The sequence below is a fragment of the Diaphorina citri genome, unplaced genomic scaffold (genome assembly GCF_000475195.1).
Source record: "Diaphorina citri unplaced genomic scaffold, Diaci psyllid genome assembly version 1.1 scaffold105, whole genome shotgun sequence".
NCBI lineage: Eukaryota > Metazoa > Arthropoda > Insecta > Hemiptera > Psyllidae > Diaphorina > Diaphorina citri.
The window spans coordinates 277,238-304,116 of record NW_007377542.1 but is presented as its reverse complement, the minus strand read 5'-3'; the positions used below and the strand labels follow the sequence as shown (position 1 = coordinate 304,116).

General features: G+C 39.8%; 1 protein-coding gene and 1 long non-coding RNA gene across 2 annotated transcripts in view; one reads left to right on the top strand and one right to left on the bottom strand.

The window, feature by feature from the left end:
• Positions 1-3,841: 3,841 nt before the first annotated feature.
• LOC113465431 lies at positions 3,842-4,570 on the top strand. Its single transcript, XR_003390151.1, has 2 exons — positions 3,842-4,128; positions 4,210-4,570. It is a non-coding gene; the product is annotated as an uncharacterized LOC113465431 (long non-coding RNA).
• A 3,815-nt stretch (positions 4,571-8,385) lies between these two features.
• LOC103524561 (laccase) overlaps positions 8,386-26,879 on the bottom strand; it is a 31,028-nt gene continuing 12,534 nt past the window's right edge. The window contains exons 2-11 of the mRNA XM_008489589.3: positions 15,878-15,950; positions 15,056-15,324; positions 14,415-14,625; positions 13,485-13,765; positions 12,969-13,092; positions 12,404-12,618; positions 11,639-11,831; positions 10,721-10,933; positions 9,737-9,955; positions 8,386-9,542 (exon numbers count right to left, since the gene is read on the bottom strand). Of these exons, the coding sequence (XP_008487811.1) occupies positions 8,578-9,542; positions 9,737-9,955; positions 10,721-10,933; positions 11,639-11,831; positions 12,404-12,618; positions 12,969-13,092; positions 13,485-13,765; positions 14,415-14,625; positions 15,056-15,324; positions 15,878-15,950 (2,763 nt within the window). The 3' untranslated portion in view covers positions 8,386-8,577. The remainder of the gene's footprint in view (positions 9,543-9,736; positions 9,956-10,720; positions 10,934-11,638; positions 11,832-12,403; positions 12,619-12,968; positions 13,093-13,484; positions 13,766-14,414; positions 14,626-15,055; positions 15,325-15,877; positions 15,951-26,879) is intronic.

Below are 26,879 nucleotides of genomic sequence, written 5' to 3'. Positions count from 1 at the left end.
CTATATTTCGAAATTTTCTCTTGCGGTCGTTTTGTTAGATAGGAACAACACTTAATGGAAAATTTCTCCTACTTTGTTGGCAGTTGATATTTGGAGGCTTATTTATTATTTGCTTGATAAAAAAATGAGGAATCACAGATTTGTTGGAGGAGTCGGTTTAACGTAGAGAAAAATCGAACCTCGTAGTCTAGAAAAGGTAGTTTGGTTTTTTAGATTCCCGGAAATTTCATGTGCTTGGAAAACGATGAAAATAGTTGTTTAATTGTTTGTAAATGAATTTATTCAAGCTCAGTTTTACAGTGGCTAGTGCTGCAAAGAAATGGGCTAAAAAACCGACCCTCCTCTGCGAAACCCACTTTTTCCAACGTCAGGATTTTGGCGAAATCTTTGAAATCCCCTGAAACGTTTTTACTATGGACCTCCCAAACATAGATCTTTTGGGTCCTTTTATACCACGCTGTGTTGAAAATTCAAAACACAAGTGAATTTTGAATAGTTTTGTAAGCATGAATCAGCGTTGATGAGATTGATCAGTACTAATCACAGTTTTCTTCAGAAAAAAAGAAGAAAAACGCACTACTAAATTAAATGGAAAATTTCTTTAAATCTGAATCTAATTCAGAAAAAAATGGAAAAAAAATCGGATTTTTTTTTTTTTTTCTTCTGGTTTTGTTTTGAGCCCCACATAAAGTCATTAAACTATTCAGAGCCTTTAGACCCAATGCAAGCTTGGTAAGGTGATTCATGCTTAACAGATTTGTAGCCACACCAAAGATACCGAAACTGAAGTTCATTAAATGGAAAATCCTTTAACACCTGAAAAGATGCGTCTATTATGTCGATCTTGAAAATCCAATTGCAGGATTTTCAAGGAATAAATAGAAAGTAAAAAACGCATTTCAGTCTTTATTGATCGACGAACTTAGATGTACTGTACCAGAATACAAAGTCTGTGACTTTGCGCTTGTCCATCGGTTTGGAGCTTGACTCCTAATCTAGAGGTCATGGGTTCAGACCCGCGTTTAGTTCGGCTTTACATTTGTTTCGTTTTGGTCGGTGATGGCTTCAATTGAAAATTTTTACTGTACATTAAGAGAGTCAAAGAAACTCGACATTTTGATTTTTTTAAGATTGATTCATGCTTAACAGATTTGTAGCCACACCAAAGATACCGAAACTGAAGTTCATTAAATGGAAAATCCTTTAACACCTGAAAAGATACGTCTATTATGTCGATCTTGAAAATCCAATCGCAGGATTTTCAAGGAATAAATAGAAAGTAAAAAACGCATTTCAGTCTATATTGATCGACGAACTTAGATGTATTGTACCAGAATACAAAGTCCGTGACTTTGGCAGTGAGTGAGTGAGAGAGAGAGTGAGAGGGAGAGAGAGTAAGAGGGAGAGAGAGAGAGAGGGAGGGAGAGGGAAAGAGAGAGAGAGAGAGGGAAAGAGAGAGAGAGAGTGAGAGAGAGAAAAAAATTACCTTAAAATGCGAAAATTCGAACTAAGATAACTAATAAAAAACCTACCGAATTCAGGATTCGAGCCTGGTCCTCTGAGTTGATAGTAATACTAGAACCTCTTTCTCCACGACCTTGATCGTAACATTGACATACGTCCAGTGACCGTCAAATACCCGAAGTCAATCGTGACCATCGTCCAGAATCGACTGATAACGCCTCAGAGGTCAATACTACTATTAAACTGGTTTGATCTGGGTTGTTTATTTTTAGGTAAAAAAGTAGTTAAAAATAAAATTAATATTTTACTTGGAAAAAAAACTACATCCAGGTACCTACCTCTTATTTTTTAACAGTGCCTCATTTATGTAACCAACTTGACCGCAAAAGATGTAACTTGTTACTTCTTCAGTTATTAAGTTATTATCGAGGTAGGACACAAAGTTAGCCATATGATTCTCTGGTACCTATGACGTTTAATGGCTTTTTAACTCTTTTGTTTTTTATGGTTGCGGTTTTCAAGTTGGCCTCGGACTCGGACGTTAATGGTGGCTCATAATTAATATTGGGTCAGGATCAGCCATTTAACCTTCCAGTCCAGTGGAATGTAGTTTTTATCACCCTTGGACAGAATATGGCGTTTTTTGTATGTTTTGGTAGCACATTCGCGTAAACTTGACTTTGACATTCTTCGTAGGTATTTTTACGTAACCCATTTCGTTGGAAATTGAATTCCAAACACTTTGAGGTGTACATTCCACCTTTTTCTTCGCCTGATTTGAGACTTCAGTATCCTAAGATTCACTTGATTTTGCCGAATTTGATTTCGCTTTCGACTCTATGAATGTAGTGGAAGTATTGCAGTCACTTTTGTAAGTTATTGTTATTCTTTGAAAGCTCATATAATCACTTTGGAAGTTGTGAAATCATTTTTGGAACTTCATTTTATTTTTGCTTTTTTTACGAGAATACTCCGCGTCTTAGTGGTCAAGTCAAGCTCATAATTTTATGTTCAATAATAGATAAAAAGCCAACACAAACTAACTATCTCTCCTTTCTAAATTTTAACAAGTCTGACGAAAAAATCTTCCTGGACTTGCGATAAATTATCCGAACAACACAGATCGAAAATCTTTTTGGACACGGACAAAAAATATGTGAAAAAAACTTTGAGCTTCTTAGCTCATTGCTGCTCAGTACGCTTATTATGTAAAAGTTTCTAAATACTAGAGTGTCCGTCTGAATGGAGAACCAAGGGAAATGTGAAGCTGCTTGAAACTGCTTCTGGGAATTTTAGGAAAAGACTAAAGTATTCTTTGTGCACCATATGAACAGTATTTTTTGAGTGAAGATTTTAGTCCAAATAGTATTCGACGAATACTTTTACACATTCTGAGGAATTATTCTAAAGAATTGACAATAGTTTCAGCAGTAATTGTCACATTGACTTCTTGATATCTCCGTTGAGGCGGCCCTTATGTTTGTAAATTAATTATTAGTTTTAGTTTGATTTTTCAATAAATTTTTGTACAAAATAAGCTCGCTTGTATTTTTCATTTTCCTCGAAGTGTAGGGAATTCTCCAGATGGGGCCTCGAAAATTTCCCGGGAAGATGGGTTCGACTCCCATCTTTGTGGCTAGTTTTTTTTATTATTATTATTTCAATTTATTATGGCGCTCGCCTGGTAAACAGGCGTAGTGGTCAAGGCGCTCGCCTGGTAAACGTGGTGTAGTTTAGGGTTGGGGTATTTTTTTTTTTTTTTTTTTTTTTTTTTTTTTTGAAAGAGGTTCGATAGAGGGAACTGTAACTGCTAAGGTCTTATTTTCCCGAAATCGAAAAGATGACGGGAAAGGAGAAATCCAGCCGTTCCGAGAACGAGCTTCATCTGTTTAGAATAAAGTTCGCCCCGGGCAGGGAATTAATCCGCGACCTTAGGAAGTGCTTCCCTCCAATTTCATTAGGCTAGCTTACAATTTTCGGCGATAGCAATAAAACAATTTGTAATCAAGCCAGCGTCTAGCGTGTTTAGAAAGCAATTTTCCAAACTTTGCACACTTCACATGTCGCAAATTTTTTTGACTTCATTGCAACTGTGTTAAAAACAAATAAATAAAAAATAAAACAAATAAATGAAAAAAATAATAATAATAAATCTAAAAAATTAAATGAAGGAATGGAAATTCTTATAGGACACATTACAAGCACTGGTCACACCCCCCTCTGCAGAAGTAAACGTACCCAATTCTTTGGCAGGAGCTCGAACGCAAAATAAAAGACATTAATTTTATACCTTTGTAGGTACATAAGTACGTATTTGAAATTAATAACAAATAAAATATATGAATTTCCTTTGAAAGATAATATTTATAAATGCAGGAGCTCGAACGCAAAATAAAAGACATTAATTTTATACCTTTGTAGGTACATAAGTACGTATTTGAAATTAATAACAAATAAAATGTATATATTTATAAACGCGAAATGGAAGAAGTTTACATAGTAAACTTTTGAAGATTTCAATGGCTTGTCTTTGTCAAATCTTTGTCATCCTTTTGTTTGTCATGTAACTAACTTTGCGGACCAGAATTTCGGCGTTAATGACCTCTGGAAATGTCCGCGGTTTTCTTTTATCTTGCGTTCCGAACAGTTTCCCCCCTCAGAAAGGTACTTGCCTGCAATATTGATTTACAAATGATGATTTTGAATCTTTGCTATTCTTTCATACGTAGCAATTTACGTTTTTAGGTACTTGCCTGCAATATTGATTTACAAATGATGATTTTGAATCTTTGCTATTCTTTCATACGTAGCAATTTACGTTTTTAAAAAAAATCTGAACTAAATGAACACTCCTTTTCATTTGATTCTGCACAATCTTTCTATTTTCCGACTCGGTTGGAGTGTCTCTTGAAAGGTACTGAGTTCGAATCCCGTCTTTAGAAGAATATAGTGGGCTCCCGTCTTTTCAGTCGTTAGCATACCTAAATGTAAATGTGGTAGTTAGCGCGGTGGATTTTGGATCTGGAGGTTGGTGGTTCTACTCCAAGTCATAAAATTGAGCGCGGTTCATTAATTGGGAAACGATATTTGTGGTGAGCAATGGTGCTTCTTGATACGTACAATAATTTGAAATAAATTCAGTGTTCATTCGAAAAATTATTCCCTTGAATTTTTACCTTCAACTAAGATTGAAAAGTCCCGAATGAAAAATACCCTACAAAAACTTGTAACCATACAAAAGGGACTCGACATATCAAAAGTAAAGAGTACCTTCCACATTGAAAGATTGTGCACTATTGGAAAATGAAGACCCCTCACTTATCGTAACAGTTGGATATGAGATTTTAGGCTGTGTCCACACAGTCGACGTCGTCGGTCGACTAGGTGGCTCCCGTCTTTTCAGTCGTTAGCATACCTAAATGTAAATGTGGTAGTTAGCGCGGTGGATTTTGGATCTGGAGGTTGGTGGTTCTACGTTCTACTCCAAGTCATAAAATTGAGCGCGGTTCATTATTTGGGAAACGATATTTGTGGTGAGCAATGGTGCTTGATACCTACAATAATTTGAAATAAATTCAGTGTTCATTCGAAAAATTATTCCCTTAAATTTTTACCTTCAACTAAGATTGAAAAGTCCCGATTGAAAAATACCCTACAAAAACTTATAACCATACATAAGGGACTACCGATTTGACGTATCAAAAGTAAAGAGTACCTTCCGCATTGAAAGATTGTGCACTATTGGAAAATGAAGACCCCCCACTTATCGTAATCGTTGGATATGAGATTTTAAGCTGTGTCCACACAGTCGACGCCGTCGGTCGACTAGGTAAATCCATGTTGTCAAGGCATTGTACGGTTTCATTCGACATCGATCGACGGCGCCGAATATATGTGGACACTGCTTTAGGACAGAGGGTTGGCCAAAAAGTCGGCCACCTCCGGCCAAAATCTCGAGTCCAAAATGTTGCGGTTGTGGGTGAAATCGAGCTATAAATTCATGCATGATTAAGTGTATTTGACGTATTAACTTATTTGGAATGATCAGGGACAAAACACCTCATTCTACATGGCGTGTAATAAAGTATACGAAACTGTAAGGTCTTGCCTTGTACTAGACGATGGATAATATTGAAGCAATTCGCCTTTTTTGATGGATATAGCAACTACAATTATCATTCTTATGTCTTGTACACACCAGCAACATTTTCAGGAGAAACATTGGTTCTCAACAATCCAGAAATGTTTTTGCACCAGTCCAGCAACTGTTTTACTCTCCAGACTTGCTTTGAAACATCTTCTTGGCTTTTAGTATGTAATGGTTTTATCTTGAAAGTTGCCCAATATTCGAAACATTTGTTTTGTTACATTTGCACAACTCATCCTGAGAGTCCTTTTTCATCGAAGCCGAAGGTTGAACAGCTACTAAGGAAAAATGTCAATATTTTTTATCCATTCAACTGTTGATTCTTTTTTTTTTTTAAAAAAAAAAGAGGTTTGACAGAGGGAACTGCAACTGCTATGGTCTCATCGTCCCGAAATCGAAGAGAGAAGGAAGACAGGACAGGAGAAAGCCAGCCGTTCCGAAAACGAAAATTATACCATCAGGATAAAATCCGCCCCGGGCGGGAATCGAACCCGTGGCCTAGCGCTTACAAGGCAGACGCACTACCAACTAAGCTAACTAGGCTGGCAATTGTTGATTCTTAAATTCAATATTCAGAGTTCGTTCAATATTTTTTCTGACCAGTAATGGCTTTAATTCAATAATTTGAGACCAATTGACTGTCAAAAGAGAGCTTTATAATATAATTTATAATTGACAATTACGCATTTTATTACAATAAAACATCTTGCTTCAATATTATCCGACCGTGTAAGACAGGCCTATGTGTTTGTCTGCATACACTTGACCTACAGGTTAACATTGACACCAGGAGATGATACTTTATGCCTTCATGTTATGTCATTTCTACTATTATTGAACATAAAATCTCAAGTGAAAGTGGGACTGAACTTGACTTGATTACGTGATGTGTTACGTTGTAATGATTATGCTACCAGAACAATTTTGTATTGGGCGTTACATAGGGTATCTTTACTTCTGTTACTTACTTCCTTGTGGGCAGTTCAATAGTCCTAAACAATAAGGGACGCCACAAAAGGCCGTGTAAGACAGGCCTATGTGTTTGTCTGCATACACTTGACCTACAGGTTAACATTGACACCAGGAGATGATACTTTATGCCTTCATTCATGTCATTTCTACTATTATTGAACATAAAATCTCAAGTGAAAGTGGGAATGAACTTGACTTGATTACGTGATGTGTTAGTTACGTTGTAATGATTATGCTACCAGAACAATTTTTATTAGGCGTGTTACATAGGGTATCTTTACTTCTGTTACTTACTTCATTGTGGCCAGTTCAATAGTCCTAAACAATAAGGGACGCCACAAAAGGGATCAAGTACTGCCTTAAAATAATTAATCCCTTTATTTTGGGTAGGGATTCTTTTAAATCACATTTTTCGTACTCGCAAAAGGTTGTTCAACTCCCTTTGAAGACTGATAATTTTAAGGTTTTTAATTCGAGAAGACTGTTTAATTTCTATTCCCGAGACTGGTGGTAGGTAATGTAAAGGGAGTTTTTCAGCTTTTTTTTCCCTTGAAATTTCTATCCGCCAAGCGTTTGTGAATTTTCAATCGTGTAAAATAGGCATCCCCTTTGAAGATGTAGTTCCCAAATAAATACACAAAAATAAATAAATCTTTATTTCTTACTACATCTCAGATCAGAAGCTAAAAGTCCAAAAATTAATAATAGTAGTAGCCTACTGCTGGAGTAAAGGGACTTTTCAGTCCTATGCGAGCAGTATAAATAAGCACTATTACTATTATTATTATATTATTATTATGGTGCGTCAACACAAAATTAAATGTTATATACACCTTTTGTGACTAGTAAGTTCTTTTGTTTGGATTTCACCAATATTTTTTCATCCCCTAGAAGTCCTGTGAAGCCTACAGTCTGTAGGCTAACAGGATTTGTATCAGGCTTCCTCTTAATTTGTATCAGGCTCAACAGGGCTGTTAAGCTGACAGGTTGTTAGGGGCCAAAAAGAAGATTGGTGAAACCCACCCTTTGACTATTTCCCAGAATACCAAGGTCTGAAATAAATAATCAGAGTACATACTTTTGGTGATTGTCCACTGAACAATAAGAAGTTACCAGGTGATTGCCTGCTAAACAATGAGTAGTCACTAGTTGCCAAGGAAGGACTACGTACAATACATTTCAAGATTGTTTACAAAACAGAACCTACACTCTACAGTGTCCGATAGTAAAATCAAGTTCATTGATGCGGACCTAGATAGTAAAATTACGTTCATTGATAGTCTCGATCACATTGTCTATCGGCCTCGGGTTATTCTGCCAATGTCAGCGTAGATATTGCCATGATCATGATATTGACTGCAAACTAGACTTGAAAACAAAACCTGCCTGACAAAAATCACAACACGGAAGTCTATACAAATAACTACATTAAGACCCGGGCCACACTCTGAGATAATCAACGATTAAAGTTAACAACCAATCAAAGATTAAATTTATCAATCAAGGACTTCGCACACAGGAATGTCATAAAAGAATGTCATGTCATTTTAATGTATCAACCAACCAATCAAAATTCAAAAATTTTGATCAACGTTAAAAAGGCTGCATACCATACTTTAAAAAAGAAAAGAAAAGTTGAGTGTTTCACCGCCGCGCCGTTTTTATTTCGTAGCAACGAAACAACTGCTACATTAGACGCATGTGGTCTGTGTCGTAGCATGCCCACCCCGTAGTATGTCTCCAATCAGATTTGCGAGAAGAGACACAATACTTCCCATTTAGGTACTGGGTCAACACGAGAACACCAGAAAATAACCCGTTGAAATATTTGCAATCGAAAAACGAGTTCAATTTTTTGTCAATGAAGGGCATCGAACCGAAGACCTTCTGCATGGCAAGCAAGCGCGTTAGCACCGGGCTAACCGTGTGATTGGTTGAGAAATCATTGATTATCTCCAAGTGTAGCCCCGACCATAAAATATACACAAATTTATTTACGAACAGGCTTTGTACAGTGCGAATATAATTACAGCTAGGATTATCACAATAGAAATGGCCGCCAGGACAAGTGAGGCAGGTCTCATCATGACGGAGCCTCTGTCCGAACTACCTGGCGTAGAGCGGAAGATTCGACTCAAAATATTATCGTTCAACTCTTCCTTGTGAGCCGTCCGAATGGGGATGTCGTTTGATTCGACCTCGGTTTGGTACGGTTCTTCCGGGATAGAACCGTCCGGGACGATATCTGACAAGATAGAACCGTCCGGGACGAACGTGTTGAGATCATTGTCTTCGTTGTTATTGTCGTTAACGACGTCGTAAGTTGGGTTTACGACAATCCCCGAATTATCCAACTTGTTAGCGGGACTTTTAGTCCGTTCATTTTGGATATATTTGACTTTGTCTTTGGATTTGTTGCCTTCGTAGACACTGTCAGCAGTAGCAGGGTTAGCGTGGTTGGTAGCAGTGTTTGGTCTGAGAGGGATGTGTGGGGAGTGAGAGTGGCCCTTGTGACTAGTGAGGGTTGTGTTTGGACCTACTCGGGTTGTGTTGTGCCCATGGATGTTACGTTCGCCGTTTGTGTTTACATGGCTATGACTTGTGTGCGCATGCTCAGGAGTTGTGTTTACGCCATGAACGATATCTACGTGTTCATCGCTTGTGTTCACACGAACGTCATCAGTTGGCATCACTTCATATTGTACCTTCTTATCCAGATCATCCGATCCCGGTATAATTTCATCTCCAGCTACACTTCCCTGGGTGGTTACTTCTTTCTTCTCCCCAATCTCTCCGATTTCGTTGTCTTCATCTTCCACAGAGTCGACATTGTAGTAGTCCCCACAAGTGGGGAAGTCTTTGGGTACTGGAGCCATGTCTTCGTGCTCTCCCACTTTGAATACCAGAGCCATCCCTGTCTCTACGTGAAATTCTATGTGACAATGGAACAGCCAGTAGCCTGTGAGGGAAGAAAAGAGGATATTAATTAGTGAAGTCCTTCCTCTATACACCCCGTGGTGGGTGATTGAAAGGGAGGGAACGGGACACATGCTTGCTTTTACCTCAATCCCCTGACGATAAAACGCCGACCACGTCTGAACATGGGAAAAGGCGAAGAAGAAGAAGGAGTACCTCAGAGAACTGAAAACTTACCAGGGTTGGTCGCGTGAAATCGAATGATGGTGAAGCCGCCATCAGGCACGGTCACCGTATCCTTGAGCGGGGCGTCCTTCAGATTCCGCCGAATTAACCCTTTGGCGTCCATATCTATGACGTCTTGTCGCGTGATGTTCTTAGCCACACGCTCCATGGCTACGACACGGAATGGATGCCCGTGTAGATGGAATGGGTGATTGGCATCATATGCTACACCTGTAGGGATAAGTATAAGTGTAATTAGTGGGTTTTTTTAGTGTTTAAAAGATGAGTGTTCCACCGCCGTTTTTATTTCGTAGCAATGAAACAACTAGAAACAGCTTTATTTAGATTGTCAGCTTAGAACAAGTTGCTCCATTATATCAACAGTTTAATAGAGCACCTCTTTATTGATATAATTTATTTATAATTTGATGGAAAGTGGAAAGCGATCGTCTTTTATGATAGTTCACATAAAGATTGGTGAAGAAACAGCGGAAGAATGGGGCGACAGACAACCTCAAAAACACAGACGAGTGTTTTACCACCGTTTTTATTTCGTAGTAATGAAACAACTGCTTGTTTGTTTCAGATGAAACAACATTAGACGCGTGTGGTCTTTGTCGTAGCATGCCCAGCCCGTAGTATGTCTCTCATCAGATTAGGCTAGAAGCGACACAATACTTCCCATATTTAGGTGCTGGACCGTTCTGGGCCAACATCAGAACACCAGAAAGTGACCAGTTGAAATATTTGCAATGGAAAAACGGGTACAATTTTTTGTCGATGGTGGTATTCGCACCCGGAACCTTACTTTATGGCAAGCAAGCGCATTACCACTAAGCTTACCGTACCCCCAAATTCCATGGGCACTCACAAAACGTGTCTTTTTCCCCCAAAAGGTTCAGTTATACACATTACATTGAAACGGGGGTCTTGGCTGATGAAATTCCTGTGTGCGGAGTCCAGTAGTAGGACTATTGCACCCAAACAAACACATACCTTCATCGATAATGATCAGTTCCACCACAGACTCCAGAGGAACGTTTACCACATTGGTACATTCACAATAGCTATCCGCACACCTGTCAGTGGTGAGATTGGAACAGAATGTACTCTCATCTATTTGATCTCGCTGGGAGAGAAGAGGGAATGTGGGGAATCTGAAGGAGAGATGATTCAGCTGAGGTGTACGGACCTTCTCCAGCCGCTTGACTGTAAGAGGGACATCGTGGGAATTAGTGGATGGGTAATGTTGGTCAAAACGTCCTGTGATGTCGTAAGTGCGACACTTTTAGTAGCGGGAAGTCGCGCTATACCGCCTGAAAATCCAAATCTATGAATATGATACAGACCTCTCAAACTAAATTTGACCGATTTAGGTCTCCTAGAGATCTATAATTTTCATAGCTTTGGATTTCAGGCGGCATGTAGCCTGAGGTCTCTTACACTCTAGGTCTAAGAGACCCAAGTCTCGCACAACTTTATTAGTGTGAGGGGTCTCTATCATTTTCATGGGTTTGAATTTTTAGGCGACTTCGCACGACTCCACAAAACTAAAAGTCGCGCAACGTCTATTTATGCAGGTACCTATCCTAAAGGTGTGTCCACAGTCCACACTGCCTCGACAACATAGATTCTCCACGACTATCGACGGCCGGTTGACTATGTTTGAATGCACCTTAAAGAAAACAATACTGCGTTTAGCCAGTCTAGGACGTCTAGGTATCTTGGAAGGTAGTGCTCTGATTTGTAAGCTCTACGAAGCCGGTTCGATTGCCGCCCGGGGCGGATTTTATCCTATAGTATTCGTTCTTGGAACAACTGACTTTATCCTATCCTGTCCCTTGCCTCTTCCATTTCTGGACGATAAGACCTCAGTTACAGTTTCCTCTACAAACTTAGAAATCATCCACCTACCTTCATCGAAGCCATACAATGTGGACAGGTGGAAGTGGGGGTTGTCGATTTCATAGAAATCGTAGGAAATGTAAAACGTGAGATTGGCGCGGTCTTGCAGTCGCACATCTGAGGATGCGGAGTGAACCGTGCTCAGTTCCGAGATCAGAGTGGATTTGGCCTGTCTGGAGGGCGTGTTGAGAGGATTCAAGACCTGGAACAAAACGGGAATCTCGTCAAGACATTTTGGTCCCCTAGAGAAAGGGTGTTAGGGAACAAATGCGGCGTGAACGACCAGAGATGGAGTTCCAGAGTGCCTGAGAGAGGGAATAACGTTTGTCGGAATATTGAGAAGGTCAAAGGACTCTTCCATTCAACTTCAACATTATTATTTTTATACCAGCGGATGACGCTTCGACCTAGGTCTGTGAGATAGTCGGAGCTTCAGTGGCTGACTATGGCTGGCCTTATGGAGGAGAAAACGTGGCAGATTGTGATATTGGAATGGTTGATGCTAAAGATTCATGAAGAACACGTCAATAAATAAATTTTATCAGCAGACAGAGTTGAGGTGCATTCAAAGAGTGCACAGAAGAAATCCTTCACAGCGCCAGCGGTAAAAGAAGTTTTTTATCCCACGAAATTCTATTCAGTGATGCTTAATATTGTGCGAAGTTATATCTCACGATAGATTTCCTTCCTGAACTTTTTTTTTGCTTGACGATATGACTTTACGGTTAGAACCGTCGTTGTCGCTAAGCGCTAACGGTCTATTCCTCCACTCACCGTTCCACTAGTCCGGGTGGCATCATAGTCCACCTCGCCCGCTGGACTCTCATCCGGTGCTCCCTCATATCGTAGCACGGCAGTCTGGTACGCACTGGTGAACCTCTCGTCACAATCCATCAGGCCTCTCATTTTGATCCAATAGTTGCCAACATGGTGAGTGGCGTTCAGGATGAAGTCCCATCGCTCACCCGCATAGCTCACTATTGAACCCACTGAAAATAATTAAAAATAAAAAAAAACATTATGTACTTGTACGCGGAAGACCCAGGTTCGATTTCCGGTGGGGTCAAAAAAAATTGTATAATGCAAAGGATTGATTCCGTGACTGTCTGTTGCGGTGCCCACTCATCTCTGTGAGAAGAATGAGTAGCTGTGTAATGTAAATGCGCATATCTATTGATGCCAGGGCGCTGGATTGATGCCAGGGCGCTGGATTATTGAGATACCTATTTGGAAAATCCTACAATGCTGCAATGAGCACAAAGAAACGGCATTTATTTATTTCTTAAATTCTCTTCGATTTCGGGACCATACACAATTCTCTCTAAGTTGACATACATACCTGAGATAGGTTTAATGTCACCTCCATCAGAGTTGATTGCTGTCAGAGTATGGTTGGCAATGGAAAGCTCAATGGGACAGTTCAAATAACCCGCATTGATGATCCTAAACCGATAGCTGTGCCCCTGAAAGATGAAAAATCGATGGAAATGATTATTTAGGTACATGGAAGGCGGCCGTATTTAGGGGGGCGACCTTTTGTTACTCCTTTATGGGCAGACTCCGAAAATTTTGAGCATCCAAATCCCTTACTCTTGGTATCAAGATTTCTTTTACGGATTCGTTAAAGTCTCTCCACTAAACAGATAAGGTTCGTTCTCGGAACGGATGGCTTTCTCCTATCTTGTCTTCCTTCTCTCTTCGATTTCGGAACGATAAGACCTCAGCAGTACTTCCATCAAACCTCTAAAGGTGTCGCCAAACATACTCGACCAGCCGTCGTTCGAAGCAGTGTGGACGGTTCAGTCGACATCTATGGACGGCGGGACGGTCGATTATGTGTGGACAAATCTCTCACCTGTTTCACGGTGAACACCTCCATGGGTGTGTACGTCACGGTTGCGTTGCTCCGGAACTCCTTAAATCGCCCCTTTCCGTTCATGAGAATGGTGGGCGGTTTGTTGTCCCCATCCGCGTGATGATGGGCGTTAAACATCTCCACCCCCAACACATGCGACCAATCAGTGATAAGCATGATGTGCTCGGGCAGGTCAAAGTCGTACAGGGGGGCGTGGACTTCGCGGGGGCGGGGCTTACGAATTATGAACGCCCCGAATGAGCCGTCCCCTCGCTGAGAACCTGTGGAAGACCGAGGAAGAAACTGTGAATCTTTGGGCGGATGGGCGGAAACTATTAAGATGTGCCCAAATATAGTCGACAGGACGTCGATCGACGAGGAGAAACTTTACTACGTTATCGAGGCAGTGTAGAGGTAGACGGTTCAGTCGACACCAAGTGATGTCGATCGACGGCGGATCGACTATGTGTGGACACTTTTTTAGACATTAGGCAGAAACTGTGTTCATTAGGCAGAAAATTAGGGAATATTTTCCCGATGCGATGATCTAATTCATCCAGACTTCTTTCACCGTAGAAGCACTCAGTTTCATGCTTCTTCAAAGTGCTGTGACATCTATCTAATTTCGAGAACATTCTACACTACCTTTTTTGGCTCGATAGAGGGAACTGTAACTGTTGAGGTCGTATCGTCCCTAAATCAAAGAGAGAAGGAAGATGGGATAGGAGAAAGCCAGCCGATTCGAGAAAGAACATTATCCATTCAGGATAAAATCCGCCCCGGGCGGGAAGCGAAACCGCGGCCAAGGCTTACAAGGCAGATACGCAGCTACCAACCAAGCTAACTAGGCTGGCAACTTTTTTTTTATATATATGACAAAGTTTTCCGAAGTGTATACGTATGTACAATATGTACATAGGTATGTATTACCTGTGTGCGAGTGCCAGAAATGCGTGCCGGGGGAGTCCGCATTGAACTTGTATCGGAACGTAGAGCGAGGTGGTACCGGACACTGGGTGAGATGAGGCACTCCGTCCATGTAGGGAGAATCCACCTGGTGATGCCCGTGCCAGTGAATGCTGGTCGACTCCTCCATGAGTCCATTGTGCAGGTTCACGATCACGTGATCCCCCACGCAGACCTGATGGAGGAGATAGTGGATTAGAGTACACGGGATTGACACGGTACGACACAGAACACACGAGTCTTAAGCTGTGTCCACTCATAGTCGACGGCCGTCGATCGATATTGATCGACGAGGTGAATTTATGTTGTCAAGGCAGAGTGGACGGTTTCAGTCGACATCGATGTGGACACAGTTTTGTGTAGCAGTTGTTTCATTACTAGGGGAGGACTGGAGGGGAATAGCCCTTCTAATTAGGGCAGTGAAGGCAGCAGCTAAGGTGATTAGCTTCTCAGAAAAATAAATAAATTTATCAACACATTTTAATAAAAAAAAATTAATAATAAACTCGTTGCAGTCCCCAATAATAATATAAATCAACCCTTTAATACCCAAGTTCCCAATCATGAACTAACCCGCTAGCCCCTTAACACCGAAACACACTTACATCAACGGCCGGCCCAGGGAGCTGTCTATTGACCACCGTGATGGCCCGTTTCACCCCATCGGCCGGTATACAATGGAGACGGCCGCAGTCTGTCACATTGAACGGACAATCGTAGCAGGCCTTACTCATCGTGTAGTACCATTCAATGTGGAAATCGTAGGTGCACGTTCTGGTGTCGCCCTCTATGCACTCGCGCTGGCAACTGTGCTTGTCCTTGTAATGGTACATGAACTCCATCCTGTTCAGCGCGGAGCGCGATCTGTGAGCGTCTGTAGGCATCATCAGTAGGTTTTAGGTTACGGAATAGTAGATGAATTATGAATGAATACGAGTTAGGAAAAGTCATGCGAAAAAGGTTAATCTAATATTCTAATACTAAAACCATGGGAAGTAGTGTGTCTCTTCTCGCTCATCTGATGAGAGGCATGCTACGACACAGACCACATGCGTCTAATGTAGCAGTTGTTTCATTGCTAAGGAATAAAAAAGGCGGTAAAATACTAATTAATAAAAAAAAAATAATAAATAAAAAAAAACCTACTAGTGGTTCAAGTGAGCTGAAGAACTCACTCAGATAAAGGGCCTGTCTGCGGCCCCCAGTACCTAGTGTCTTAGTCTAAAGAGTCATCCAACGAACTATTCAGAATCGCAACCATCAAAGTAAAGATAGCCGTCTTGATCGCAAACATCCGAAATCGGATAAGCACTTAAAGAAGAAGATAGAGTCAGGATCAGGACCACATCTAGGATTATATCGAGGGGGGAGGGGAGGCCCAAGATTAAAATCAGGGGAGCCCAATCCCCCGGCCCTGTTTTACTTACCTAATAGTCGACATTGTAAGAGATGAACCGTCATGTACAGGGTGATTGTAAAAATGAGCCACGCGCTGCAAATCTGAAACAGAATAGAAACAGGGTGGTCACAGAAGTTGATGAAGAACAGTTTTTCGTCAGTCTCTCCATCAGCCCCTAGCTAGGGTGATTGCTTTGGGCTGACATTTGGTTTTTTGCCTACAAAAAAATTACGGGTGGTTGCCTTTTGCTCTCAACCTTGTGGCTATTTCTTTAATTAAGCAAAGGAAATTTCAGGATCGTATCCTCCGTGTTTGAAGTCTACCAGCCAAACACGCTTGAAACTTTTTTTTGATAGAGGGAATTATAACTGCTAAGGTCTTATTGTCCTGAAATCGAAACCAGAAGAAAGACGGATAGGAGAAAGGAGAAAGCCAGCCAACCCGAGAACGAATATTATCCCTTCAGGATAAAATCCGGCCCGTGCGCGAATCGAACCCGCAGCCTAGCGCTTACAAGGCAGACGCGCTACCAACCAAGCTAACTAGACTGGCTTGAAAAACTTTAAATTGCTACCGATAAAACGAGGAAATAATACGACCATCCTACCTACATATGTATGTTCACATCCATTTGACGGTCCTAGGATTAGCACAATAGAATATCTTACAAGGAAGGCTACCGCTTTTCTCATAAGAAATAATCAAGTACCTATAGGTACTTTAAGCTCTGGTTTGAATAGTCTGACAAATATGCAAATATCGTTGAAACGAGAAAATTGTGAATAAATTGTGTAAAACACTCATTTATATTTTACGTTATCTCTTCTTTTGTTCGCTTCCTGGAACTTTGACTTAATTTTAAATGAGGAAAATAACTTAAGTTTTCCGCATGTACCTACCTATTGTGTTGATAGTCCCTTTTGGGAATTTTTGTAATAGGTACATAGGTAATAATTCAAAATGGACAAAAAAGTAAAAAGAAGAAACATAGGTAATTATGAAGTCCATGAATTTACATAGGTACTTCATTACATAAACTTACCTATGTAGATACCTCCCTATACTTACATATGTATACATACGGATGTAGTGTAGCATAATAATTATTAATGCTGATATGTATTATGTTGAATAAGACTTATTATCATGGTATGTGGTATCTAAAGAATACATACTTACATAGTAGTTGCTAGTTATAGTAAAAACATAGTAAGTAGGTACCTAGTTATCTAGTTATAGTAAGGCACGCTATGCACCATGTGAAGTAATTTCATTGATGTGTTGAACTTACTATTCTGTCATGGGAACAACAAGGTCATGGCTTGTACGTATCAATGTCATTGATAACGATAATAAATACATAATCTTAAAATAATAACAAAAGACGAAGCACCCTCCGTGGCCGAGTGGGTATCACACTAGGCTTGCACGTCGGAAGTCCATGGTTCGATTCCTAGCAGCCAATCCAAGATGTAAATAGGTACCTACATAAGTACCTAAGTAAATATAGGTAATCAGTCTCATTAAGTTTACAATCTTAATATCAACCCAATATTTAGGAAAATAAGTAGGTAAATAAATATATGCTATATATATGTACTTAGTGTCAATCCAATATATTCAAGAGGGTCGAAGTTTTTTCGGCTCTGTGCTTGGAGTTCGGGGTGCACTCAGCCTCGTGAGGACAATTGAGTAGCTACTTTAATCGAATAGTGGCGACATTACCAGTAAAGAGGCACTTGGAGTATCCATAAAACTTGTGAAAAGGCTCTCTCTGCTTTAACACAAATAAATTGACGATTTACGAATTAAAACAAGAGACAATAACAAAATATTGTAAGAGCTAGGTTGAGGGTTCAATTCTCGCCCGAGGCGGAGGATGAGGTGAAGGCCGTGTGAACGGTTTCAGTCGACATCCATCGACGGCCGTCGACGGCCGTCAACTAAGTATGTGTGAACACAGCAAGAAATAGGTTTAAGAACGGTTTCAGTCGACATCCATCGACGGCCGTCGACGGCCGTCAACTAAGTATGTGTGAACACAGCAAGAAATAGGTTTAAAAAAAAAAGAGTTTTGACAGAGGGAACTGTAACAGCTAAGGTCTTATCGTCCCGAAATCGAAGAGAGAAGGAAGACAGGACAGGAGAAAGCCAGCCGTTCCGAGAACGAACATTTTCCCATCAGGATAAAATCCGCCCCGGGCGGGAATCGAACCCGCGGCCTAGCGCTTACAAGGCAGACGCACTACCAACTAAGCTAACTAGGCTGGCGAAAATAGCTTTAAGTCGCAAGGAAATATAGCTTCATTAGCTTCAAGTTTGTAAAATGAGCTTTGAGCTTTATTTTTCCTCCTTTTTGGTCGGAGTCCCAGAGCTATAAAATGTGTAGGCATCTTATCTTGATCTTTGCTCTAATGATAATGATCATAATGCAGATTCTGACATTGAATACAAGCACATTAAATGACAACTTTGATTGTGAATTATTAAGTTCCCATCGCTGTTTTGTATTCCAGACCTATAAGCTCACATTCCTCTGATTTATTGATTCTAGATGTTTTAGAAACAATAGCGCCTATCCAGTATATCCACTATTTTTTCAAAAAATGAGGTTTTTACTTTCCTTATCCTATAATAAGGACAGTAATGTAATCGACAAAATTTTCGATGGTAAGTTTTTAGTGCCAAAACACGATTTGAGGTCCCTAGAGCCTAAGTAATCTAAAGTTTCAGCCATAGGTCTGTGTGTAAACAAAACATTATTTCGAGAACGGTATCTTGTATGTTGTCTACAAATGTGACCAGGATGCAACACGAAACTTTTGGTTGAGATGCGTGCAATGGTTGACGACATTTTGGCCCCTTTTTGGTGGATTTCGGAATCCGAAGAATAGGATAAAGAAAGTCGTGTGACTTTCAAACCAGATTTTTTTTTTTTTTTTTACTGCGTCGTCACATTTGCAAGAAAACCGCGGATTAAGAAATTAATCGACCTCTGGTGTTAGCGTTGGGATCTCACAACGACCACCAGAAAAATCGCCCACCCCGTAAATTACTTAAAAAAAAAAAAAAAAAAAAAAAAAAAAAAACAGCACCATCCTAGGTGAATCAGTTTTTCTTTCTTCTCCTGAAAAGTCAGCAAAATGGTTCTTGGGCGTTGTCGTTTATTAAGCAACTTTACTGGTGTATTCCTAAGGTAGGCACATACCCACCTTTACACACCCATTACTTACCTATTTCCTTTAAAGATACATTTAATACCTAGCTATGTGCTTACTTAATAAAACGTAGGTGTAGCTCGCATTTTCCTCGCCAATAAAAGTGATGCAAATGTAAGTTGATGGTAACGATAAAAATGCAACAATTAAATAGGTAATGACTGTAATGTGCAATCGTAGAATAATCGAAATCATATAGGTAGATATTAGGTGATACCGATTAATGTTAGTGATGAAAAAGCTCTTCGAAGTTTGAAGTTTCCTAAACAGTCACTTCTCAAGTTCTCAATATATGTAGGAATTGGTGATTTTGGCATCTCCACCAAAAAAACTTACTGCAATTTTCACGTGACCGAGTGGCTTTAACCGGTTATTGTTCCTCTATCATAAGATCAGGATTGGCTGAACCGACTCAAATTCTGGCCAGAGTGTGAGCTTTATCATTGTAGCATGGGATTTTTTTTTTTCAAGAGGTTTGACAGAGGGACCTGTAACTGCCGAGGTCTTCTCGTCCCGAAAACGAAGAGAGAAGGAAGACAGGATAGGGGAAAGCCATTCCTAGAACGAACCTTATCCGTTCAGGACAATATCCGACCCGGCCGGATATTGAACCCACGATATAGCGCTTACAAGGCAGACGTGCTTGCTTCCAAGCTAACTAGGCTGGCGCAGAGTAGCATAGGAAGACAGCGTTATTTCGCAAAACCCGTGTTCCCTTGCAAGAACAAAATAAAACAAAGTATCAATACCTAGCCCACCTTCGTGGGGTCAATATTTACCTACAATACTTATTAGTCACTGGTATTACCACTTTTTCGGCCCCCCCCTGCAAGGATTCGACTGGGTGCCCCTTGGGTCGAGAAAAAAGGGCGAGAATTTCGTCGTCTATGACTCACAGGGTTTGGTCCTTCACTGACGGTATTTACTTACTACCCACTGCTTAGACACGAGGCAGACGAAGACGATGAAGAAGAAGAAAGAAGAAGAACGAAGAAGAAGAAGAAGAAGAAGAAGAAGGAGAAGAAGGAGAAGAAGAAGAAGAAGAAGAAGAAGAAGAAGAAGAAGAAGAAGAAGAAGAAGAAGAAGAAGATCACAAAACACGTGAAGAGATAAAGTGGTTTGCTCTTTCTTCTTTGCCAGAATCCAGTTGATAGGTATATAGAGAAAGAGTTACTGGGGATTTCCAATTTTAATTTCTGCATAGGGAAAATAACCTTTTGACAAAACAGCATAATATATCTTTCTAAAAACGAGTTTTGATCCGTTATAAAATAATAATTTTATAAAGCGTGGGCAATGTACAATTATTAATTGTTGATACATATAGATAAATAATACCTACATGGGTACCTAGGTATACTCGTACATATAACACCAATAAAAATAAAACACAGAAGCTTGTTTTCAAGTACCTACTTGTATTCATGTAGATAGGTACCTACAACATATAACACCAATAAAAATAAAACACAGAAGCTTGTTTTCAAGTACCTACTTGTATTCATGTAGATAGGTACCTACATTTTTTTTTTCTTTTTTAATTTATTGTGGCGCGTTAACACGAAAATAACTACATGTTGTAAATTTACACAGACAATATATTATTGTCATTTGGATAATTCTGAAAAAAATTCAGAATATGGGAGATTTCGTCGTGTGGACTAAACTATTAAAAGAAGAACAAGAGTAAAAAAATTCTCCTAATCTCAATCACCACTACATCACAGAGGTTGCCAACTTGAATATTTTCTCGCATGAGATTACCGGGAACGAACATGGGAAGAAATTAATTCAGAATCACCCTAGCTGACTGAGGGGCCTGCGAAAACGCCGACCCCGTCTGAACACGGGAAAAGACGAGGAAGAAGGGTGGTGGAAAAGTAAAGCAAATAATTTGGGGGTGGGGTAGAAAAAACTGCACCAAACACAAGCAGAAAACCAAACAAATAAACACATCCAAACAGTGGCGTAGCGTGGTCTAAATTCAAGTGTAAGGCGTGTAGGGTACTAATTTCCATCATCCATGCTCTTCATGGATTGGCATAGACAAGTATAACTAGGTACCTACCTACCTTCCCACTATCTATTTTATCCTTGATGATTAGGTGCATAGATGTTAAAATTATCCCTGCACCTACATAACCCAATATCTACAATTCTATACAAGCAAAATAATCATACCTACTATGTATAATAAGTATATTAACATTATGCAATAGGTAACTGTTTTATATGGATCTATTAATCTGTGTTAGGTACCATTAATTGATTTGCAATATCTATTTTATCCTTGATGATTAGGTGCATAGATGTTAAAATTATCCCTGCACCTACATAACCCAATATCTACAATTCTATACAAGCAAAATAATCATACCTACTATGTATAATAAGTATATTAACATTATGCAATAGGTAACTGTTTTATATGGATCTATTAATCTGTGTTAGGTACCATTAATTGATTTGCAATATCTATTTTATCCTTGATGATTAGGTGCATAGATGTCAAAATTATCCCTGTGCCTACATGTCTACAAGCATAATAATCATTCTAGAATAATAAGTGTACCTAGTAAGAATAAGTTAGTACCTGCCTATATTAACATTCCTGCCAATATTCTCTATACATCGTTTTAATGATGGCATCATCGTACAGCTAACACACATGTTATCACACGAGACTTCAAAAAGATCTGGGCATCAGGTACTGATACTTATAGTTGGGAAAACTCAGTTTTTTCGGGGTCTATTAGTTTTAAGTACCTAGGACTTACCTAAAAGGTAAGTAGGACTTAGGTAAGTGGGACTATGTATAGAGATTTTGGGTGCAATTAAACATCTAAGTGCCAGCCCAGTTAGCTTAGTTGGTAGTGCGTCTGCCTTGTAAGCGCTAGGCGTTTTCCTACCTATCATTACTATCGTAGTCAGCTCCCATGGCGTAGTGGTCACTGCACTCGCCTTGCACGCGGGAAACCCTGGTTCGATTCCCGGCCAGGGTCAAGAAATTTGTATCAAACAAATGATTGACCCCGTGACTGGATGTTGCGGGGCCCACTCAGCCTCGTGAGGAAAATGAGTAGCTATGACATATCTATAACTGCGCATAGCGACCGCCTAATCTCAATCACCACTACATCACAGAGGTTGCCAACTTGAATATTTTCTCGCATGAGATTACCGGGAACGAACATGGGAAGAAATAAATGAGAATCACCCTAGCTGACTGAGGGGCCTGCGAAAACGCCGACCCCGTCTGAATACGGGAAAAGACGAGGAAGAAGGGTGGTGGAAAAGTAAAGCAAATAATTTGGGGGTGGGGTAGAAAAAAACTGCACCAAACACAAGCAGAAAACCAAACAAATAAACACATCCAAAACAAATAATGGAACAAACAAATCCAAAACAAACATGTGATGGCAAATTAGCGACCATAAACTGGGATTTTTTTCCTCGTTAATCTCATGGGAAGAAATTTAATACCCAAGTATTTCCTCAATATTGGATAGATACTGACGGAATGTGAAAAATATGGCAGATATCTTACGTGAGCTATTGGGTTTTTGGAATTCTGTATGATGGAGATTTTAGCCACGTGAGATAGGTACGTAATACATTATTACCTATATTGGGCCTATTTCCCTATTGCACCTGCAGAATTGTAGGTAACTACCTACTTATACGCTTTAATTTTCCATGGTGACATTTTCTGCATGAAAATGTGACATACCTAGGTACCTACCCAAGTAGGTATTTTGACATCTAATTTTCCTCAATCTAGGTAAGGATGGATATAGCTGCTGACCTGATGAACTGAAGCATTAAATCAATCAGAGTATTGTCACTAAGCTGCCAAGTTCTTGGTACGTCAACAGCTTCTGACGTCTTGCGATTTATTGGGAAATTGGGATTACTAATGGCAAAACTATGCCATATTTTGCAAAGAAAACTTTTGTCCGCCAGCCTAGTTAGCTTGGTTGGTAGCGCGTCTGCCTTGTAAACGCTAGGTCGCGGCATCGATTCCCCCCTGGGCCGGACTTTATTTTAAAAAGATAATGTTCGTTCTCAGAACGCAAGCCTAGTGTGATACTCACTAGGCCACAGAGGCCTGAAACCGCAATAATAATTGATTAGTCGTTTGAGATTAATCGATTAAAATCGACCAAAGTCGTCAGGTCGGCCAATGCACAGGGCAAGTGCTAGAATGTCGATCTCATGGATATTCATTAGGTATCTTGAAGGATTCCTGCCATTATGCATAGAGTAATTGGTTCGGATGGGTCAAGTCTATTAGAGGTAAGGGTGTGAAGGAAATAACTCAGTGGGCAAACTTGGTTTATCTAATGATTGCTGTCAGGGTCAAATCGTTATCAAACACTTCATTATAAGTAGAATCTATTTATTTAAAGTCAATATTTAAGGGTATTTGACTGAAATTTCGAGTGTATGGCCGCCATACACGCCTTATATGGACGCTACGCCACTGCATCCAAAACAAATAATGGAACAAACAAATCCAAAACAAACATGTGATGGCAAATTAGCGACCATAAACTGGGATTTTTTTCCTCGTTAATCTCATGGGAAGAAATTTAATACCCAAGTATTTCCTCAATATTGGATAGATACTGACGGAATGTGAAAAATATGGCAGATATCTTACGTGAGCTATTGGGTTTTTGGAATTCTGTATGATGGAGATTTTAGCCACGTGAGATAGGTACGTAATACATTATTACCTATATTGGGCCTATTTCCCTATTGCACCTGCAGAATTGTAGGTAACTACCTACTTATACGCTTTAATTTTCCATGGTGACATTTTCTGCATGAAAATGTGACATACCTAGGTACCTACCCAAGTAGGTATTTTGACATCTAATTTTCCTCAATCTAGGTAAGGATGGATATAGCTGCTGACCTGATGAACTGAAGCATTAAATCAATCAGAGTATTGTCACTAAGCTGCCAAGTTCTTGGTACGTCAACAGCTTCTGACGTCTTGCGATTTATTGGGAAATTGGGATTACTAATGGCAAAACTATGCCATATTTTGCAAAGAAAACTTTTGTCCGCCAGCCTAGTTAGCTTGGTTGGTAGCGCGTCTGCCTTGTAAACGCTAGGTCGCGGCATCGATTCCCCCCTGGGCCGGACTTTATTTTAAAAAGATAATGTTCGTTCTCAGAACGCAAGCCTAGTGTGATACTCACTAGGCCACAGAGGCCTGAAACCGCAATAATAATTGATTAGTCGTTTGAGATTAATCGATTAAAATCGACCAAAGTCGTCAGGTCGGCCAATGCACAGGGCAAGTGCTAGAATGTCGATCTCATGGATATTCATTAGGTATCTTGAAGGATTCCTGCCATTATGCATAGAGTAATTGGTTCGGATGGGTCAAGTCTATTAGAGGTAAGGGTGTGAAGGAAATAACTCAGTGGGCAAACTTGGTTTATCTGATGATTGCTGTCAGGGTCAAATCGTTATCAAACACTTCATTATAAGTAGAATAGAATATATACCTTGTTTATCCTGCTGGGATGGTCTGGCTGATTAACTTCAAGCAAGGAGTAGACTAGCTTTGTCTGGCTGAGGAACTTTAAACTGGGAGTAGACCAGTTTAGTCTGGCTGGGGAACTTTAAACTGGGAGTAGACCAGTTTAGTCTGGCTGGGGGAACTTTAAACTGGGAGTAGACCAGTTTAGTCTGGCTGGGGGACTTTAAACTGGGAGTAGACCAGTTTAGTCTGGCTGAGGAACTTTAAACTGGGAGTAGACCAGTTTAGTCTGGCTGGGGGACTTAAACTGGGAGTAGACCAGTTTAGTCTGGCTGAGGAACTTTAAACTGGGAGTAGACCAGTTTAGTCTGGCTGAGGAACTTTAAACTGGGAGTAGACCAGCCTGAAATTTTCCTTTTTAAAGAAATAGCAAAGGTTGAGTGCGAAGGGCATTGTAAAAATTTCCGTTCTAATGAAAGAGTTCAAATATGTGTGACGTCAGACTTTACGCAGTTGTTTTTTTCGTCCGTTGGGTAGCGCCGTTATGCAAGCGCGCTAGCGGAGGAGCAGAAAGAACTGCGCAGAAACGTATGTGCACAAACATGTAAAAATTTTGTAGCCGTTTTGGCTACAAATGTCAACCCAAAGTAACTACCCTTAGGGCTGATTGAGATCGATGGTCCATTGACGTCGACTGAAACCGAACACTACCTCGACAACATAGATTCACCTCGTCGCGTCGTTCGACCTTCGATTGACGGCGTCGACTATGTGTGGACACACCTTGGGAGCTTACCACTCATGAGTTACACAGTTACAATGAAAATTTGAATTGTGTACAAAAGGTACATAGCTATACGAGTATATACCTACATAGTAGGTGACTTACTGATAGGGAGTCATCTAACAAGGATTTTCTATGTTTAATAAGTAGATACAGTTTTTTTTTTTTTTTTTTTATATATAGATACAGATACCTATACCTACAGATCACATTAAAAGATGCAAAACGAGCTTCAGAAGAGAGAAAATTCCGAAAAGAAAATACATACTTACAACTTATGTCATCGTAATCTAGATATACCTACATAATAAAATAATTACCTACATAATAGATGTACCTGATATACAATTAAACACCCTGTATAAACCTATAATGAAATCAGAAACACGTGATTGGCTGATCTGTTCTGAAGAAAACCCGGAAAGAAATCCCTGTGCCCTCGAGTTCTAATGATTCATCATCAGTATCATTAGCTTTATAATATGTATGCCAATCCTTATAGGTAAGTAAATATAAGGGGTGTCCCAATAAGAACGCAAGATTCGATTGTTAAAGCATGGTTCTCCGTGGAAAAAAATAGACTTCTTAGATTATTTGAGAAGTAAACATTCTGAAATTTTATATGGAACAATAATCAGACAGATAACTTTGTCGACTTTGATGGTACATTCGTTCCCGTTTGACAAAATTTTCGATCACAAATTCGAGGAAATCAGGCTGTATCTCGTTGATGCAACTTTCAATTTCACCTTTCAATGCATCAAAGCTTGTGGGTTTAGATACCCTCAGATACCCTCACAGAAAGAAGTCTAGCGGGGTAAAATTACATGATTATGAAGGTCATTTCTCCTCACCAAAACGGAAAATGACACGATTTCGACTAGGGAAATTCTCGCGCAAAAGTGATGATGTGTCCATTTTATTGTGCTAACGTGTTGTTGAACACTTTTAGACTTCATGATTACTAATTTTAATATGTTTACAATCAATCTGTCAAAGAATGGGCAGAATGAAACAAAAGTCATAACAAAGTTATGACCGTTTTAAATCTTGCGTTCTTATTGGGACACCCTTTAGTTGCATATACATAGACAAGTACCTACATTGTGTCAATCCAATATATTTACATATTATGCCAATCCAAGAGTTAAATATAAATACATAGGTAATCAGTCTCATTAAATTTACAATCTTAATACAATCCAATGTTTAGGGAAATAAATATAGGCTATAAGCTATATGTAGATATCTACTTTGTGTCAATCCAATACCTATATTCAAGTAAAAGGGCTTTTTATTATGCCAATCCAAGATGTAAATACGACAGACCGACTGACAGACGACACCGAAGCGAATACAATAGTCCGTCCACTATACCTTTTATTATTAGTAATAACAAAGGAAGGACGGACTAAAAACTGACGAAAGTTCGAAATTTTCGGCCGTTTTCTGGCGGTTTTTCCGCCGCCAAATGTTCTCCCCTGAACTCTCGAGTTCTCAAATTTTTGGTATTACACTTTCGCCTAAAGAT